Source organism: Nerophis lumbriciformis, linkage group LG03 (assembly GCF_033978685.3).
Source record: "Nerophis lumbriciformis linkage group LG03, RoL_Nlum_v2.1, whole genome shotgun sequence".
Taxonomy (NCBI): Eukaryota; Metazoa; Chordata; class Actinopteri; order Syngnathiformes; family Syngnathidae; genus Nerophis; species Nerophis lumbriciformis.
Window position 1 is genome coordinate 64,713,260 of NC_084550.2, and position 21,857 is coordinate 64,735,116.

The 21,857-nt window shown below is 41.1% G+C and overlaps 1 protein-coding gene across 1 annotated transcript; it reads right to left on the reverse strand.

The window, feature by feature from the left end:
- Nucleotides 1-7,414: 7,414 nt before the first annotated feature.
- On the reverse strand, nt 7,415-21,740 carry nsun4 (NOP2/Sun RNA methyltransferase 4). Its single transcript, XM_061941332.2, has 8 exons — nt 21,594-21,740; nt 15,755-15,974; nt 15,542-15,647; nt 15,320-15,474; nt 14,112-14,272; nt 13,930-14,054; nt 8,492-8,624; nt 7,415-8,379 (listed from the first exon to the last, which is right to left on the reverse strand). Exons 1-8 carry the CDS (start codon nt 21,684-21,686, stop codon nt 8,236-8,238), a joined length of 1,137 nt encoding a protein of 378 aa, XP_061797316.2. The 5' UTR covers nt 21,687-21,740; the 3' UTR covers nt 7,415-8,235.
- Between the last annotated feature and the right edge of the window lie 117 nt (nt 21,741-21,857).

Below are 21,857 nucleotides of genomic sequence, written 5' to 3' on the forward strand. Positions count from 1 at the left end.
ATCGCTCAGATAATTATCTGCACTCATCTGTGGAATAAAAAAGCGGAGGGGTAAAAGCGGGCCCATTTTAGCTCTCTGCCTCTGCCGTTTTAATGTTCATCTGGGAGCAGCGTGGCGGTCCAATGTGGACGGCAGTCGGTGTGCAGCTTAATGACAGAAGCGAGTGGATGATACTCCCGCCTGCCCTGCTCGTTAGACACACACACCTTTTTCATGCTACATTGACTGGCCGGGACTACATAAAGGGTCATCTACGGCGTGATGGGGGGAAAAAAGAGACACCTCTCCACATTTCACCTCTGACTGATGTCAATGCAAAACAGAGCGCTGCACATATTGAGATTGGTCAAATAAGTCATCGGCTGCCTGCTCGTTATGACCTCCTGCCACATATCGCGTTATTAGGCAAAGCTATCAAACCTGACGAAAGCTAAAAGAAGGCGGTGTATTGGGGAAGAAATGTGTGGATGTGATTTCTCAAGCTGAAAGCATCGCCGATGTTGATCGTTATCATCTGACACAGAGCAGGAGGACAGACTGGCTTCATATTTATTTATTTATATTTGCTTTAGTTATAGTCCATTAGTGGCCTCTAGTGGCCAAAGAATATATGAGGTCTATACACTTCATTTACTATGAACCAAGGTGGTTTGATCACAACTTTTTAGGGCATTTAGTTTTTACAAAATGATGCTCATAAATTCACTTCCACAATTAAATGTGATCAAATACAAATCCTGTTTCCATATGAGAAATTGTGTTAGATGTAAATATAAACGGAATACAATGATTTTCAAATCATCTTCAACCCATATTCAGTTGAATATGCTACAAAGACAACATATTTGATGTTCAAACTGATAAACTTTTTTTTTTTTGCAAAAAATCATTAACTTTAGAATTTGATGCCAGCAACACGTGACAAAGGAGTTGGGAAAGGTGGCAATAAATAATGATAAAGTTGAGGAATGCTCATCAAACACTTATTTGGAAAATCCCACAGGTGTGCAGGCTAATTGGGAACAGGTGGGTGCCATGATTGGGTATAAAAACAGCTTCCCAAAAAATGCTCAGTCTTTCACAAGAAAGGATGGGGCGTGGTACACCCCTTTGTCCACAACTGCGTGAGCAAATAGTCAAACAGTTTAAGAACAACGTTTCTCAAAGTGCAATTGCAAGAAATTTAGGGATTTCAACATCTACTGTCCATAATATCATCAAAAGGTCCAGAGAATCTGGAGAAATCACTCCACGTAAGCGGCATGGCCGGAAACCAACATTGAATGACCGTGACCTTCGATCTCTCAGACGGCACTGTATCAAAAACTGACATCAATCTCTAAAGGATATCACCACATGGGCTCAGGAACACTTCAGAAAACCATTGTCACTAAATACAGTTCGTCGCTACATCTGTAAGTGCAAGTTAAAGCTCTACTATGCAAAGCGAAAGCCATCAACAACATTCAGAAACACCGCCGGCTTCTCTGGGCCCGAGATCATCTAAGATGGACTCATGCAAAGCGGAAAAGTGTTCTGTGGTCTGACGAGTCCACATTTCAAATTGTTTTTGGAAATATTCGACATCGTGTCATCCGGACCAAAGGGGAAGCGAACCATCCAGACTGTTATCGATGCAAAGTTCAAAAGCCAGCATCTGTGATGGTATGGGGGTGCATTAGTGCCCAAAGCATGGGTAACTTACACATCTGTGAAGGCACCATTAATGCTGAAAGGTACATACAGGTTTTGGAACAACATATGCTGCCATCTAAGGGCCGTCTTTTTCATGGACGCCCCTGCTTATTTCAGCAAGACAATGCCAAGCCACATTCAGCACGTGTTACAACAGCGTGGCTTCGTAAAAAAAGAGAGCGGGTACTTTCCTGGCCCGCCTGCAGTCCCGACCTGTCTCCCATCGAAAATGTGTGGCACATTATGAAGCGTAAAATACGACAGCAGAGACCCCGGACTGTTGAACGACTGAAGCTCTACATAAAACAAGAATGGGAAAGAATTCCACTTTCAAAGCTTCAACAATTAGTTTCCTCAGTTCCCAATCGTTTATTGAGTGTTGTTAAAAGAAAAGGTGATGTAACACAGTGGTGAAGATGCCCTTTCCCAACTACTTTGGCATGTGTTGCAGCCAGGAAATTCTAAATTAATTATTATTTGCAAAAAAAATAAATAAAGTTTATGAGTTTGAACATCAAATATCTTGTTTTGTAGTGCATTCAATTGAATATGGGTTGACAAGGATTTGCAAATCATTGTATGGAATAAGCGGTAGAAAATGGATGGATGGATGGATGTATTCCGTTTATATTTACATCTAACACAATTTCCCAACTCATATGGAAATGGGGTTTGTACATTACAATACATGGTATCCAACACAATTTATATCTGATTACAATGTCTAAATTGGCCCTAGTGTGTGAATGTGAGTGTGAATGTTGTCTGTCTATCTGTGTTGGCCCTGTGATGAGGTGGCGACTTGTCCAGGGTGTACCCCGCCTTCCGCCCGAATGCAGCTGAGATAGGCTCCAGCACCCCCCGCGACCCCAAAAGGGACAAGCGGTAGAAAATGGATGGATGGATGGGTTTAAAAACTTACATTTTACTGTGTTTTGCAATGATGTGCACCTCACTGGCTGGCAACTATATGCCCTTTTTAATTGAATTTTTAGGGTTAACATAGTGCAAAACTTAAAAGAAAAAAATGAAATATTAAGCATATTTTGTTTTCTTTGTTAATTCAGTTGTGTTTTTGACCAACATACAATTGTATTTCTATTTTTGTATTTTTCTCTCAAGTTTTTAATTTTTTTAATACATCACAAAAGCTATAATTATTATTCATATTTTAACGGTAGGTGTTCGTCTATACGTCAATTGTACTTACTTCCCCAAACAATAGTGTTATTGTATTGTATTGTGGATAACAGTGTACTTAAAGGCCTACTGAAATGCAATTTTCTTATTCAAACGGGGATAGCAGGTCCATTCTACGTGTCATACTTGATCACTTTGCGATATTGCCATATTTTTGCTGAAAGGATTTAGTAGAGAACATCGACGATAAAGTTCGCAACTTTTGGTCGCTGATGAAAAAGCCTTGCCTGTACCGGAAGTAGCAGACGATATGCGCGTGATGTCACAGGTTGTGGAGCTCCTCACATCTGCACATTGTTTACAATCATGGCCATCAGCAGCGAGAGCGATTCGGACCGAGAAAGCGACGATTTCCCCATTAATTTGAGCGAGGATGAAAGATTTGCGGATGAAGAAAGTGAGAGTGAAGGACTAGAGGGCAGTGGGAGCAATTCAGATAGGGAAGATGCTGTGAGAGGCGGGTGGGACCTGATTTTCAGCTGAGAATGACTAAAACAGTAAATAAACACAAGACATATATATACTCTATTAGCCACAACATAACCAGGCTTATATTTAATATGCCACAAATTAATCCCGCATAACAAACACCTCTCCCCTCCCGTCCATATAACCCGCCAATACAACTCAAAACACCTGCACAACACACTCAATCCCACAGCCCAAAGTGCAGTTCACCTCCCACATGCACATAGCGGCACGCACGTACGGGCAAGCGATCAAATGTTTGGAAGCCGCAGCTGCATGCGTACTCACGGTACCGCGTCTGCGCATCCAACTCAAAGTCCTCCTGGTAAGAGTCTCTGTTGTCCCAGTTTTCCACAGGCCAATGGTAAAGCTTGACTGTCATCTTCTGGGAATGTAAACAATGAAACACCGGCTATGTTATCCGGCACAACAGTCAGGGGGTGCATTCTTCGGCGGGGGTGCGTTATCCGGCACAACACCTGCCGCAATACACTGCTTCCCACCTACAGCTTTCTTCTTTGCTGTCTCCATTGTTCATTGAACAAATTGCAAAAGATTCACCAACACAGATGTCCAGAATACTGTGGAATTTTGCAATGAAAACAGACGACTTAATAGCTGGCCACCATGCTGTCCCAAAATGTCCTCTACAATCCGTGACGTCACGCGCAGGCGTCATCAGACCGAGACGTTTTCAGCAGGATATTTCGCGCAAAATTTAAAATTGCACTTTAGTTAGCTAACCCGGCCGTATTGGCATGTGTTGCAATGTTAAGATTTCATCATTGATGTATAAACTATCAGACTGCGTGGTCGGTAGTAGTGGGTTTCAGTAGGCCTTTAAAGCTCAGATTCCTTTGCTTACATTCCAAATCACTCCTCAGTTGGGATGTATATAGTATATTTATCGATATCCCTTATTGATACCCGTATTCATTGGTTCTCTTATTAGTACTCTATGTAATTTGTGGAAATAAAGATGTGAAAGAACACATTTTTTATTAGCACAAGGGGTTGTGCACCAGCAACATCATGATGTAACATCTCACAGCAAGGAAGTCTTTCATCAACACTTGCCTTTTAGGTCTTAAATAAGTTAACTATGTGTGCATGTGCAAGTATCAATACAGTTGTTATGTCATCTTGTAAAGACCACACATGCTCATCACTGTTTTGTATCTATCCATTTTCTACCGCTTGTCCCTAAAATAACATTTAAAATAATGTAATAAAATAATAAACCAGTAAAATAGTATTAATGTTCATTCATAAAGCTAAATATATAATACATATCAATACAATCAATTAGCGTGTTAGGTGGGTGTGCATTTTGTAACAGTTAGTATTCGTGTTTATGTTGCACAGGGACCTATTTGGGTGATGGACCGGACATCAGTCTTGACAGCCATCGACTTATATGTGTCTGTGTGCATTATATAACAAAAAACACTCAATGATTATTTAAAATGTTCCCTTTTTTTGAGTGGATTAATATTGGCCTACTGGATCGCTTAGACCAGGGATGTCAAACTGATTTTCAGTGAGGGCCACATGGCAGTTTTGGCTGCCATCTGAGGGCCGCTTGTAACAGCGAATAATGTGTGAATTTGCCTCTGGGTTTCATGATTAATTATATAAATAATTTTAAGTAGACTGTCGATTTTACAGTAAAAACTTTACATTTACAAAATTTTTCTGCAAAATACCGTATTTTTCGGAGTATAAGTCGCACCTGCCGAAAATGCATAATAAAGAAGGAAAAAAACATATATAAGTCGCACTGGAGCCCGGCCAAACTATGAAAAAAAACTGCGACTTATAGTCCGAAAAATACGGTGTAGTGGTTTTTAAAAAACATTTTTACAACATTTTACAGTAAATGGAAAAACAGTACCACTGTTTTTTGGGGGGGGAAGGAGGGGTTTAAGGAAAAAGCTGGCAGCTTAATTGACAGAATTTTTGTGTTAAATTTACATTTACAATGGACATGTGGCGACCTGGTCGCATGGTGATGCTGGGTTTCGTTCTCCCAGGAATGCAGATCGGGCTTCGGACACAGCGTGCAGGTAAGAAATGATTTATTTAAGAAATAAATTATACTGGAACAAACAAAAACGTGCTCATAGCACTTAAGGCAGAAACAAAAGGAGCTAGCGTGGGAGCTAGAAGGTAAACAGAGCCTTTAGCGTGGGAGCTAGAAGGTTTAGCGCAGGAAACAAAAGTCCTCATCTGTTGTATGAAACAAACTAGGAAGCAAGACAGACTGACTGGGAAGGCAAAAAAAGTACAAGTTATTTTGTATCGTTTTTCCATTTACAGTAATACACCCGTTAAAAACAAGATTTTACAGTAAAAAATATGGCAGCTCAGTCAACAGAATTTTAACGCAAAAAAACTGGTCGTTTTTTTCAATTTACAGTAACATGCTGTAGTGGCCTAGTGGTGAGAGTGTCCGCCCTGAGATCGGTAGGTTGTGAGTTCAAACCCCGGCCGAGTCATACCAAAGACTATAAAAATGGGACCCATTACCTCCCTGCTTGGCACTCAGCATCAAGGTTTGGAATTGGGGGTTAAATCACCAAAAATGATTCCCGGGCGCGGCCACTACGGTCAGCTCGATAAAAAAAAAAAAAAGTACCAATAGCAGTATTATTTGTCCAGAATCTAAACAGTCTTCCTGGACTGGCCCAATTCGGAACCAGTATCGAAAAACAAAACTGGTCGTTTTTTTCAATTTACAGTAACATGCTGTAGTGGCCTAGTGGTGAGAGTGTCCGCCCTGAGATCGGTAGGTTGTGAGTTCAAACCCCGGCCGAGTCATACCAAAGACTATAAAAATGGGAGCCATTACCTCCCTGCTTTGCACTCAGCATCAAGGTTTGGAATTGGGGGTTAAATCACCAAAAATGATTCCCGGGCGCGGCCACCGCTGTTGCTCACTGCTCCCCTCACCTCCCAGGGGGTGATCAAGGGTGATGGGTCAAATGCAGAGAATAATTTCGCCACACCTAGTGTGTGTGTGACAATCATTGGTACTTTAACTTAAAGAACACAGTAAAATATATTGTCATTTTTATTATTTTGATGGGTAATTTGCTGTAAAATCACAAGTCAAGCAGATTTAAAAGTATGTATTTTTATTAAGGCAAAAAATGTTTGGAACGTATGATAATATACTGTAACATTTGTTGCAATAATGGATACTATTGAAGTTTAAAATGCACGCAATTTCAAGCAGTACCGTATTTTCCGCACCATAAGGCGCCCTGGGTTATAAGCCGCGCCTTCAATGAACGGCATATTTCAAAACTTTGTCCACCTATAAGCCGCACCGTGTTGTAAGCCGCATCTAACTGCGCTAAAGGGATGTCAAAAAAAACAGTCAGATAGGTCAGTCAAACTTTAATAATATATTAAAAACCAGCGTTCTAACAACTCTGTTCACTCCCAAAATGTACGCAAATGTGCAATCACAAACATACGTATATCAACATGGACAGAGCTGCGTGAAAAAAGCCACCCGGCCTCTTCGCGTAAACTTAAACTTACCTTAACCACTCGCTCATCTTTTCTTCGTCCATCCCTTCGAGTTAGCTTTTATGATGACGCCGGCTGGAAAGGTCTCTTTTGGCAAGGTCTTCCTTTTGAATATCACCATGGGTGGAAGTTTCTGGCCATTAGCATGGCAAGCTAGAACCACAGTGAAGGATGACTTCTCATTCCCTGTGGTGCGAATATTCACCGTACGTGCTCCCGTTGTATCCACAGTGCGGTTCACAGGAATATCAGTTGCTGTGAAATAGTAATCCGTGTGCGGATGGAGAGATTGCGTCTTTTCATGAACCGGATACCTGTCGCTTAGTAGGAGCCATTTTGTGGTCTTTACAGATGTAAACACACAAAGGAAATGAAACGTACGGTGATATCCGCGCGCTTTTTCTTCTTCTACGCGGGCGGGTGGTTGCTTACAGTAGAAGAAGAAGCGCTTCCTGTTCTATGGGGGCGGGTGCTTACCTTGGCGGTTGCTTGCGTAGAAGAAGAAGCGCTTCCTGTTCTACCGGGAAAAAAGATGGCGGCTGTTTACCGAAGTTGCGAGACCGAAACTTTATGAAAATGAATCTTAATATTTATCGATATATAAAGCGCACCGGGTTATAAGGCGCACTGTCAGCTTTTGAGAAAATTTGTGGTTTTTAGGTGCGCCTTATAGTGCGGAAAATACGGTACATATATTTTTTCTGCCAAAATGAAACAAATCCATTACATTTAGTGAGAAAATATTAAGTACTTTATTGGCACATATCATTTCCAGGTGTTTGCGGGCCAGATAAAAGGATGTCGCGGGCCAGATATGGCCCCTGAGCCTTGAGTTTGACACCTGTGGCTTAACCGTCGGTCGGATTGATGAAGCGCAGTAGTAGCGGTCGTGAGTCAAATTGACACTAACTCTTATTTGTTGCATTGCAAACTTTTGTATGGTGTTGCCTCCTTATTTGTGATTACTCCAAGCTGATTATCATCTGCCAGTGCTTATTAGCAGCACTTGAACTGAATGTGACAGCGTGTCATAATTACTACGGTCAGCTCGATAAAAAAAAAAAAAAAGTACCAATAGCAGTATTATTTGTCCAGAATCTAAACAGTCTTCCTGGACTGGCCCAATTCGGAACCAGTATCGAAAAACAAAACGGTACATGGTGTACATCCCTACTCCTCAGTGTGCGTTAAGTGTACTTATACTGTTTGAACATTTCATATTACAAAGTATTGATGACATTTTTTTGGATGTGTGGCCATGCATTCACTTTTAACTGATCTTAGCAAACAAGCAAAAAGTAAAAACCTCAGCGGAGTTTTCCCACTGTCCACAGTCTATGTAAGCCTCCTCAACTTGCACATATAAATGGGTCCAAAGTTAGCTGTTAAATGTGGGATGACCATCTCACCCACATGGAGGCCAGGAGCGAAGTCAAAGGTGTTCCTGAACATGTGTGTGAGCGGTCGCAGGTCCACTACCTGCATGTGGATTTCATATTGGAGAGGACAAACCAAAACGGTTGAATTACTTCTTGTTAACAAAATGTACATTGTTGGTAATCTGCATCTACACTGGTGTCTTCATACTGACCTGAAGCTGAATGCCATGGTTCTCCTGAGCCAAGTGGATGGCTTGCTGAACAACGCCAACATTCTGGATGTGAGAAAGCGTACAGGTGGAGTAAACGATCTCGCCTCCCGGACACGCCGCCGCCACTCCGGCCCTGCAAGACAATAGGAGTTTTAGTTTACATCCAAATAAACATGACCCTTTTAATAGGTAGGGATTGACTAATATTTCTTTGGGTCACTGGTGGGGAAAATTAACAATCAATAATCAATTCACTGATAGCCTTTGAATATTCAAGGATTCATGGAAGCGGTAGAAAATAGATGACATTATATAATATTTTATTTATTAATATGAGTAATTGGATGGAAGAAGTTGTCAGAATAATTGTATCTAATCACAAAACTTTGTGTTTCCATGAGTTCCCGGCAAGAGGACAAAAGCTGTCTTTGATCTTACCAATCAAAAGGCTTGTAAAACTCCACTGTGTAGGATGGGAAGCGACATGAAGGTGTCGGTTTCTTTGATCTATTGTAATCCACAGGAAGATTTTGTCTTGACCCGAGATCTACAAAGCAGAGAGGAAGCAGGACCTGACCCCCCTCCAGGCACCTTTTCTTTGAACTGTTTTGTAACCAAAGGCAACGGCTGTTTACGACCCCCCTTCCTTTGGAAACCGCTGTTGCCATGTAATCAGGGAAAGTCCAAATAAAAGAGGATGCGTACAATCTTTCGTCAGAGCGTGGTGGAAGACTGTACAAAGAGTACAGCCCAGACATTTCTCCTCAATTAGTTAAATTGAATTCTGTCTCTGTTTAATTCCTTGCTTCTTGTCTGTTTAATAGATGTCATCAGTGTTTGAACCTGACAGAAGTGTCATGTTGACCAGAGCTTTTTAGAGCAATTTTGTGTCAGCAGCTGAAGTCATGTCGTTGTTCTTCAGACTAGTTGAGGCTGAATCAACAGCACTTCTACTGGCGACAGCCAAGTAGTGCACCCTAGTTTGCGGCACTTCAAGAAAAGATGATTTCTACACTCCACAATCAATAGATTTATTATCAAATTAATTAGGGATGTCCGATAATGGCTTTTTTGCCAATATCCGATATTATCCAACTCTTAATTATCAATTTTGATATCAACCGATACCGATATATACAGTCGTGGAATTAACACATTATTATGCCTAATTTGGACAAGCTTACAGACTTTTACCAATTTTAATTGACAACCCCAAAAAAAAACCTGACCAAGGACAGGTTTCTCATCCTAACCATTAGTTTGGGGAAGGCTAGTTAGATAGACTAACGTGATGGACAAGTTCCGAGACTAAATTTAAGTCTGACATAGGGCTGGGCGATATATCAATATACCGCATTTTCCGCACTATAAGGCGCACCTAAAAACCTCAAATTTTCTCAAAAGCTGACAGTGCGCCTTATAATCCGGTGCGCCTTATACAGTATATGGACCAATATTGAGCCACAACAAACCTAAACTTCATTTTCATAAAGTTTAGGTCTCGCAACTACGTAAGCAGCCGCCAACTTCATTTTCCCCCGTAGAAGAAGAAATTCTTCTTCTATGGTAAGCAGCCGCTGAGTTCATTTTCCCCCGTAGAAGAAGAAGCGCTTCTAACCCCAAAATGGCTCCTATTAAGAGACACGCTTACGACGCAGAGATTAAACTTAGGACGATCAGTCACGCAGTAGAACATGGCAATAGAGCAGCAGCGAGAAAATTTAACATAAACGAATCAATGGTGTTTAATTCAGACACTGAAGAAGAAGAATTCGAGGGATTCGTGGATGAGGAATAACTTCATAAAGTAAGCTTTACATGTTTATTTTGTTTGTTGTGTTGTGTGACATTAACGTTTGAGCAACGTTGAGTTATTGATACTGTTATTGCTCTGCACTATTTCGAGTGTTACTATATTGTGATTGCCCTAATGTTTGATTTACCGTAACAGTATCACTGTTTTTTATGTGTTTATTGAATCAGGGAAAAGTTCCCCTCCACTTTTGTCATATAAATGTTGCACTACATGTTATTCCCCTCAACTCCCCCCAAAATGGTTTAACTCGCTGGAATAAAAAAGACAATATAACATACATTCATAAACGTGGACACATGTGAAAAAGTGCAATATATTTATCTGTACAGTAATCTATTTATTTATTTATTTATATATATTTATTTATTTTATATTTATATAGTTATATATTATTTATATATATTTATTTATTTATTTATATATGCACCTTATTGCTTTTTTATCCTGCACTACCATGAGCTTATGTAACGAAATTTCGTTCTTATCTGTGCTGTAAAGTTCAAATTTGAATGACAATAAAAAGGAAGTCTAAGTCTAAGTCTATTCCTTGCTGTTGTTAAAAGATAAACAAAACACCACGTCACTGACTTTACCTCGGGGAAAATAATAAAACAGCTGTTTATTCATTTTGGGAGTGAACAGAGTTGTCAGAATGCTGGTTTGTAATCTATTAATAAAGTTTGACTGACCTGTTTTGTTGACATGCTCTTTAGCGCAGCTCCATCTAATGGATGCATAGGTGCGCCTTATAATCCGGTGCGCCTTATATATGAACAAAGTTTTGAAATATGCCATTCATTGAAGGTGCGCCTTATAGTGCGGAAAATACGGTACTCGATATATCGCGGGTTTGTCTCTGTGCGATACAGAAAATGACTATATCGTGATATTCGAGTATACGTTCTCACGCAGTTGCTTTTAGCTGTGGGCATTAAACTACAGGCTCTTCTCACTCTTTCTTGTCTCTCCTTCTCACAGAGACATAAAACAAGCGCACCTTTTTACATACGTCACATACGTATACGCCCTCGCGGAGCAGAGAGGTAGCGGCATGGGTAACGTTAGCTGTGGTGCGAGTGGTAATACGAGAGAAAGAAGGTGCAAATCTGGTAAATAATGAAGGAAGAATTAATTCCCAAGAAAACCAGCACGGGGTCCATCGTCTGGCGGTGGTTTGGCTTCAGGCGGGAAGATGTCGAACAGACAACCGTAATTTGTCAAGTGTGGGGCAAAAGCGTTGCTACAAAAAGTAGCATTACTGCTAATATGTAGCATCATTTGAAAAGTCACCCGCTAGAGAATGAAGTGTGTTTGAAACTCCGCATGTCAACATCTCCGTTTGGTGCCACACCCACAAAATGCAGAGGCAAACATTTCCACATCAACACCGTATGAAAAAAGTAGTCAACAACAGAAGGAGATAACGTCCGCAGGAACCTACCACATAGCAAAGGACATACACTATTTGATTTCCTATTATGCAGCTCATTTTTATTTGACAGTTATTGAAATATCTTGTGTGACATCGTGCACAAAAGTGCACCTTATTTGTTTTTAACTATTGTAGTGGCGTTCTGTACAAAAAGTGCACTTTAATTTAGTGTTGTTTTGATATGTTATCTTAGTGACATCATGCACAAAAGTGCACTCATAGCTTGTTTTAAAATGTCTCTGACAATCTTGCACTTTCTGTTTTGACATGAATGTTTGTGCCACTGCTTAATAACTGTTTAATAAATACACTTTTGGTCAATTGACTTAGTTGTGATTTCCCTCTCTGCATGAAAGTTTAAAGTTAAAGTTAAAGTCCCAACGATTGTCACACAACACTAGTTGTGGTGAAATTTGTCCTCTGCATTTGACCCATCCCCTTGTTCACCCCCTGGGAGGTGAGAGGAGCAGTGGGCAGCAGCGGTGCCGCGCCCGGGAATCATTTTTGGTGATTTAACCCCCAATTCCAACCCTAGATGCTGAGTGCCAAGCAGGGAGGTAATGGGTCCCATTTTTATAGTCTTTGGTATGACTCGGCCGGGGTTTGAACTCACAACCTACCGATCTCAGGGCGGACACTCTAACCACTAGGCCACTGAGTAGGCAAAATGAGCATATATTAAAGGCCTACTGAAATTCTTTTTTTTTTATTTAAACGGGGATAGCAGATCCATTCTATGTGTCATACTTGATCATTTCGCGATATTGCCATATTTTTGCTGAAAGGATTTAGTATAGAACAACGACGATAAAGTTCGCAACATTTGGTCGCTGATAAAAAAAGCCTTGCCTGTACCGGAAGTAGCGTGACGTCACAAGTTGAAAGTCTCCTCACATTTCCCCATTGTTTACACCAGCAGCGAGAGCGATTCGGACCGAGAAAGCGACGATTACCCCATTAATTTGAGCCAGGATGAAAGATTCGTGGATGAGGAACATGAGAGTGAAGGACTAGAGTGCACTGCAGGACGTATCTTTTTTCGCTCTGACCGTAACTTAGGTACAAGGGCTCATTGGACTCCACACTCTCTCCTTTTTCTATTATGGATCACGGATTTGTATTTTAAACCACCTCGGATACTATATCCTCTTGAAAATGAGAGTCAAGAACGCGAAATGGACATTCACAGTGACTTATATCTCCACGACAATACATCGGTGAAGCACTTTAGCTACGGAGCTAACGTGATAGCATCGGGCTTAAATGCAGATAGAAACAAAATAAATAAGCCCCTGACTGGAAGGATAGACAGAATATCAACAATACTACCAAACTTTGGACCTGTAGCCACACGGTTAATGCTGTACTGCCTGACAAAGTCTAGCAATGCTGTTGCTAACGACGCCATTGAAGCTAACTTAGCTACGGGACCTCGATAGAGCTATGATAAAAACATTAGCTCTCCACCTGGCCAGCTCTCATCTGCTCATCAACACCGGTGCTCACATGCGTTCCAGCGATCGACGGAGTGACGAAGGACTTCACCCGATCATCGATGCGGTCGGCGGCTAGCGTCGGATAGCGCGTCTGCTATCCAAGTCAAAGTCCTCCTGGTTGTGTTGCTGTAGCCAGACGCTAATACACCGATCGCACCTACAGGTTTGTTCTTTGCAGTCTCCATTGTTCATTAAACAAATTGCAAAAGATTCACCAACACAGATGTCCAGAATACTGTGGAATTTAGCGATGAAAACATATGATTTAAGCTGGCGACCGACCTATTCCAAAATGTCTGATTCAACTATTGACGTCACGCGCATACGTCATCATACATAGACGTTTTCAACCGGAAGTTTCCTGGGAAATTTAAAATTGCACTTTATAAGTTAACCCGGCCGTATTGGCATGTGTTGCAATGTTAAGATTTCATCATTGATATATAAACTATCAGACTGCGTGGTCGGTAGTAGTGGGTTTCAGTAGGCCTTCAATGCAGTATGAAGAAGAATGTTTTAATGTAGACACATAGAATCATCATACTGCTGTGATTATATGCATCAAGGCTAAGGCAAAATATCGAGATATATATCGTGTATCGTGACATGGCCTAAAAATATCGAGATATTAAAAAAAGGCCATATCGCCCAGCCCTAGTCTGACATAACCGCATAAAATGTGTTCCTTGCTTACATTAGTAGGTCCAGCTGCAGTTGAGGCAGACGTCGTCTCTCGACGGTTCTGCTCTTGTTGAATATATTGTTGTCATCCTCCATGAGTGAATGTCGGTCCATGGTACAGGGAACATCCACAAGGACCTAAACACTGGCAGTTAGCGTCTTGAACGTACAAACGCTATAACATGACCGTCTTACTCTGTCAAAAGTGTTGTGTTCTATTTCCCCCCACTTGGTGCCATCAAGGGAAGTGACGCGCAGCTTCTCAGGGTTCAAAAGCGCTTTAGGGATGAAGCTGTGGAGCACCTTTCTCAGTCTTGATGTCCGAGACACAGAGGCGTCGTTTAAACACAAAAAACCTGAGGTGTGCAGATAATGGGTTAACGTTATTTGCAATCGTTGAAAAAAACAGCAGGAAGGAGCATATGAGGTCAAAAGTATTGGGACACCTGGTGATTAAAGCGATAAGAAGGTCAAATGTAAGTTAGTCGTAGGGTTGTCCCGATACCAATATTTTAGTACCGGTACCAAAATGTATTTTAATACTTTTCGGTACTTTTCCAAAAAATGGGGCCCACAAAAAATTTCATTATTGGCTTTATTTTAACAAAAAATCTTAGGGTACATTAAACATATGTTTCTTATTCCAATCGAAGAACAATTTTGTCCTTAAATAAAATAGTGAACATACGAGACAACTTGTCTTTTAGTAGTAAGTAAACAAACAAAGACTCCTGATTAGTCTGCTGACATCTGGAGTAGCATATTGTATCATATATCATTCTATTTTGTCAAAATTATGAGGGACAAGCTGTAAAAATGTATTATTAATCTACTTGTTCATTTACTGTTAATATCTGCTTACTTCCTGTTTCAACATGTTCTATCTACACTTCTGTTAAAGTGTAATAATCACTTATTCTTCTGTTGTTTGATACTTTACATTAGTTTTGGATGATACCAAGTAGTTACAGGATCCGATACCAAGTAGTTACAGGATCATACATTGGTCATATTCAAAGTCCTCATAGGTCCAGAGACGTATTTCCTGAGTTTATAAACATAATATACATTTTTAAAAAAGGAAAAAAGATTTTGTGACGATAAAAAAAATATTGATGTAATTATGGTAGTCGACTTAGTATCATTACAGTGAATGTCAGGCTTGGAGGACTAGAGTCTGGCTTTGTGGTGGGACAGATGTGTTGTGTGTGGTGATATTATCGTAGCACACCACACACATAAAAATCAAAACTGCTCACTGTCTGATCTGTAACAGATAAACTATCTTAAGATTTAGAACATCTTTGTGCCTTAGGGTCTCGAGCCTGAACCCTGACTAATTAGTTAATCAAGATGTACGTCCCAAGACTTTGAGTCAAATAGTGAACAATATTTCACAATACCAATGGCTTGAGTCTGCAACAAAGCCAAGGTCTTTCCTCCTGGGGCCGCACAGAGGTCCAGCACATTGTGGCCCTCGAGAACGTCTAGAGCAAGGCAGGGCAACACTGACGCAGCATCCATCAGGTAGTGGCTTAAAAGCCCCGATGCATCTGGTCTTAAGAGAGCAAGAGCAGACAAATGTTGAAGGAATCAGACCATAAACACAATAATACTAATCTCACCTGGCTTGCTTGAATCTTGTTATATCCCCTCTCGGAAAGACAACGCACTTGATGTTAGGACTGAGGTGTGGAAGGGATGCGCCACCTTCCGAGTCACACTCCACACCTGAATAATGTAATCACAGAGAATCAACTGTTTGAGACAAAATTAAATATTCATTGAAAATAACACAAAAGGAATAACACTTGGGAGTGGCAGCATACCATCCTCACCTTTTGTGTTTATATCTGTGAGGAAATCTCTACATCCTAGAGAAAGGAGATGTTCGACCAAAGCATCACTGCAGAAATTATTTAGCAGAGCTCCATATTTTTTCTCCGAGAGCAGGGCGACTCGAACCGACGGCCAGAGCTGCCCCAGTTGAGTGTTGTAGGTGATGTCAAACTGCTGCTGAGCTAAACTGGTCGCAGGGTGTTTCGGGTGCGAAGCAGCCTGTGAAAAAGTTGCCAATATGTTAGCCACTCTTTTAATATGGATGTAGAACATATTAATTAATTCACTTCAATGTATGATTCAATAATGATTTGCAGAAGTCAATCTGGGGTTTAGACAGGCACAGCATCAACTCAACGCCAAGAAAACGAAAATGCTGATTATCGGTCCTGCTAGACACCGACATCTATTTAATAATACCACCTTAACATTTGACAACCAAACAATTACACAAGACGACTCGGTAAAGAATCTGGGTATTATTTTCGACCCAAATCTCTCGTTTGAGTCACACATTAAGAGTGTTACTAAAACGGCCTTCTTTCATCTCCGTAATATCGCTAACATTTTATCCACTAGCGACGCTGAGATCATTATTCATGCGTTCGTTACGTTTCGTCTCCATTACTGTAACGTATTATTTTCGGGTCTCCCTATGTCTAGCATTAAATGATTACAGTTGGTACGAAATGCGGCTGCTAGACTCTTGACAAGAATAGGGATGTCCCGATCCGATATTTGGATCGGATCGGCTGCCGATATTTGCCAAAAATTGTGTATCGGCAAGGCATGGGAAAATGCCGATCCAGATCCAGTTTTAAAAAAAACTCCGGTCCGTGTTTTCCAACGCACCGATTTAAATGATACATTCCACTTTTCTGCTGCTCCGTAATTTCCGTTCCGCATTTTCCAGCACACCTTCAACACATCCACAGGTCTGTGAATTCTCACGCAGTTGCTTTTAGCTGCTGGTATTACACTACAGGCTCTTCTCACTCTTTCCTGTGTCTCCCTCTCACAGACAGCAAGTGCACCTTCTTACACACGTCACATACTGTCACGTCATACGTCACATACTGTCACGACATACGTCACATACTGTCACGACATACGTCACATACTGTCACGACTTATGTCACATACTGTCACGTCATACGTCACATACGTATACGTCCTCCTCGAGCAGAGAGGTAGCAGCATGGCTAACGTTAGCTGTGATGCTAGCGCAGCCGTGCGAGCAATGCTCCCTCTAAGGTGCTCGCCTGTGCAATTGCGCACTGTTTAAGCGTCCTCTGCGCATAGCAAATCTATGCCACGCACAAAATCAAATAAAAAAATAAGCGCATAACAATTTTCGACACACGGACACGACAGAGAAAACAGTTTTCGTCATCATTGTTCAAATATTGTGACGTCTGTCGAGACGCTTATCTCCATTCGGTGCCACACGTCCACACCATCAAAATGCCGAGGCAAACATTTCCACATCAACACCGTATGAAAAAATTAGTGATTTTTTTAGTTGTGATTTCCTTCTCTGCATGAAAGTTTAAAAGTAGCAGATATTAATGCAGTATGAAGAAGAATGTTTTAATGTAGACATGCAAGCCTTGAAAGAAAATTTTGAAACTCAAGACTACATTTCCTGCAAATGGGTGCATTTCTACCCTATATTTTAACTTTAGATTTATTCTCATATCAAACTCTTTTGGCTGTCTTTTTGACACTTACATCCGGCGCCCCCCTCCACACCCTGGATTATAAATAATGTAAATAATTCAATGTGATTATCTTGTGTGATGACTGTATTATGATGATAGTATATATCTGATAGTATATATCTGTATCATTTTACCATGAATTGATTAACGTGGACCCCGACTTAAACAAGTTGAAAAACTTATTCGGGTGTTACCATTAAGTGGTCAATTGTACGGAATATGTACTTCACTGTGCAACCTACTAATAAAAGTCTCAATCAATCAATCAATCAAAACACATAGAATCATCATACTGCTGTGATTATATGCATCAAGTGTTCATTCAAGGCTAAGGCAAAATATTGAGATATGTATTGTGTATCGCAATATGGCCTTAAAATATCGCAATATTAAAAAAAGGCCATATCGCCCAGCCCTAGTTTCAATGATGCCATTTCTGTTTGTCATGTATAATTTTGTCTATTTTGTGTTTATCCTTGAATAAACAGGTCAGTTTCTTGTTACCAACCATTGTGTATTATTCAAACTCCCCTAATTCAGCTGGCTAGTTGTTATCAAGAGTACTGAAACCCTTTTCAACATGATTCTGACAACTAAGTAGGCTAAATAACTTTAAACTTTAATACATGCTCGGATAGGCCAGTATCGGTCAGTATCGGTATCGGATCGGAAATGCAAAAACAATATCGGTATCGGATCGGAAGTGCAAAAACCTGGATCGGGACATCCCTAGTTCAAACCTAGGGAGTGTCCCTATGACCTCAGAGGTTCATCTGTCTTTCAGAAAGCAAACATAAGAACAAGCTTAAAAAGTAGATGTGTTTCTGTCAGGGGGGGTTCATCTGTGGAACAGCTTGGATGATTCCTTAAAATGTTCCAGTTCCATTCACACATTTAAAAAACACTTTAAGACCAATGTCTTGGAAAAATATATAACTCTTGAATCAACACAGTAGTTAATACTATGATCAATGTTAATTACAAACTAAATGTGGGATATAAATAATAATGGAAGTATAATTGGCTGCAGGATTAGGTCTCTGCTTTTTGCAGATGATGTGGTCCTGATGGCTTCATCTGGCCAGGATCTTCAGCTCTCACTGGATCGGTTCGCAGCCGAGTGTGAAGCGACTGGGATGAGAATCAGCACCTCCAAGTCCGAGTCCATGGTTCTCGCCCGGAAAAGGGTGGAGTGCCATCTCCGGGTTGCGGAGGAGATCTTGCCCCAAGTGGAGGAGTTCAAGTACCTCTGAGTCTTGTTCACGAGTGACGGAAAAGTGGATGGTGAGATCGACAGGTGGATTGGTGCGGCGTCTTCAGTAATGCGGACGCTGTATCGATCCGTTGTGGTGAAGAAGGAGCTGAGCCGGAAGGCAAAGCTCTCAATTTACCGGCCGATCTGCGTTCCCATCCTCGCCTATGGTCATGAGCTTTGGGTTATGACCGAAAGGACAAGATCACGGGTACAAGCGGCCAAAATGAGTTTCCTCCGCCGGGTGGCGGGGCTCTACCTTAGAGATAGGGTGAGAAGATCTGTCATCCGGGGGGAGCTCAAAGTAAAGTCATGGAGAGGAGCCAGATGAGGTGGTTCGGGCATCTGGTCAGGATGCCACCCGAACGCCACCCTAGGGAGGTGTTTCGGGCACGTCCGACCGGTAGGAGGCCACGGGGAAGACCCAGGACACGTTGGGAAGACTATGTCTCCCGGCTGGCCTGGGAACGCCTCGGGATCCCCCGGGAGGAGCTGGACGAAGTGGCTGGGGAGGGAGAGGTCTAGGCTTCCTAGGCCTACTTAGTGGCCTAGTGGTTAGAGTGTCCGCCCTGAGATCGGTAGGTTGTGAGCAACGTTCCCTCTAAGGTGCGCGCCTGCGCTATTGCGCACTGTTCAAGCGTCCTCTGCGAACAGCAAATATATGCCGCGCACCAAATCAAATCCCATCTGAATTCTAAACAAAATAAACACATTTATTCTGTGTAATTTTCAAAACTCTGAGTGACAGTGACAACAAGCGGCCCTAACGGTGTTCGTCAACACCGTTCAATTGAACACCGTCTTTCGAGATGCTTCGAGGACAGGAATTATATCGATCACTTTATTGAGCAAAACTGTTTATATTCGGCCATAACCACACCAAAAACATGAGTAAAAAATGTCTATCTCGAAAAACTAGTCATTTTCTGCCGTACAAACCAGGCCAAAACCAACTTGTCATCTGTCACCAACACGCATACCACTAAGCCACTGGTGCGTTTATGGCCACACAATTAGTTGGACAACTCAAACACCACACAAAGTTACACTATGACTCCTCAGTCATACGTGTGCATATTCAACTGTCATTTATTATTAATGTTAATTTATTGATATTAATCATGGAATGCTGTTACTAGAGAAAGTTACAGGAATGCACACTTCATCCTATGCTTACATTTCATTGTGCAACATGAGAATGTTTAAGGGGAACTAAATGTGCTCTCTGAAAGGGGTACAAATGATTTCCAAAGCAGGACCCCCACCCAGACATATTGTACAATACTAATCCATAGCTCAGTGGTTCTTAACCTGGGTTTGATCGAATCCTAGGGGTTCGGCGGAGTCGCCGCCACGGAGGTGAAGACACATCCGACTTATCGTGTAAATAAAAACTTCTCCCTATCGGCATATTATGGATACCCCCAAACAATGTTCCCTAATTTTCCATCTGATTTGCAGGTTTTTTGATTGATCGATTGAAATTTTTACGAGCAGATTGCAAAGGAGGAGAATACATTATATGAAACAGTACAGTTTACACAGTACAGTACATATTCCGTACAATTGACCACTAAATGGTAACACCCGAATAAGTTTTTCAACTTGTTTAAGTCGGGGTCCACGTTAATCAATTCATGGTAAAGTGTGTAATTTGTTGTGAGTTTATGCACTGTGTTGGTTTTGTTCTTTGAACAAGGTGATGTTCATGCACGGTTCATTTTGTGCACCTGTAAAAAAAACCATAACTTTTTCTTGAATTTGAAAAAAAAAACATTTTATTTTTCACTAAAGAAGGGTTCGGTGAATGCGCATATGAAACTGGTGGGGTTCGGTACCTCCAATAAGGTTAAGAACCACTGCCATAGCTTATGAAAAACAAGATTTCTTTTATTTTCATTACAAGTGGGCCAAATCACTAATATTACTAAATAATCTCATGACAATGACTCGTCTCATTTGCGTGTTATTTTAAAAGATTGGTTTGAGACAGGTGTGCTGCTGGTATTGCCACGTGTGATGTTGCTCACATGCGAGTTTTTGTGTTTGCTTAGACACATGAACAATTAGAGGGAACATTGGTTGTGAGTTCAAACCCCGGCCGAGTCATACCAAAGACTATAAAAATGGGACCCATTACCTCCCTGCTTGGCACTCAGCATCAAGGTTTGGAATTGGGGGTTAAATCACCAAAAATGATTCCCGGGCGCGGCCACCGCTGCTGCCCACTGCTCCTGTCACCTCCCAGGGGGTGATCAAGGGTGATGGGACAAATTTCACCACACCTAGTGTGTGTGTGTGACAATCATTGGTACTTTAACTTTTTAACTTAAACTTAGGCTGCTGCCCCCGCGACCCGACCTCGGATAAGCGGAAGAAGGTGGATGGATGAATGTATAAACGTTTGTATATAGTATATAATTGGTACAAAGGTTTAACTAACACATGTACAAGGATATTTCACATGTCTTTACTGTGTATATAATTGAACAGTGTTCATGTTATGTACAAGGTGTATTTATAATATGTTGTGCAAAGGAAATGTCATCTTTTGACATTGTTTAAAGGGTTAGGCGCAATAAGTGTTCTACTTCAGCCTAAACCTTTTCGGTCTGCAACATTTTCAATTTATGAATGTAAAACTGTTTGTTTATTTTGTTGACCACTCACCGAAGAAATAATAAACTAAAACTAAAGTATCCTGCGAGTAAAAAGTTTGAAAATGGGTGACATTTGAGCATTGTCCTTGTTGCCTTTTAATGGCAACCACTTCAACAACCACAGCTACAAACATGTAAATGGGCGTAAAATAACAGTCATTCATTGAATATTAATTTTATGACATTACTGACATTTCATACACACCCATTTCTCTTTGAAACGATGTCTTCTGAACGTTAAATTCCTTAAATCCTTCATTTTTCGGATTAAAAATGTGGCGTCCAAACGCAGCGCCATTTTTCTTCCCGGCCCGTCGGCTTTCTCCGTCCGGCACTGCGCAAACACCTGAAAGAAAAGTTCCGGCTGCGGAATTTGCGGGAGTGGGCGGGACTTAAATATAATCATATTACACAATTGGACTAGATGGACTTCAATCACACTCTTTGCCCAATAAGATAGCTTTTTCCG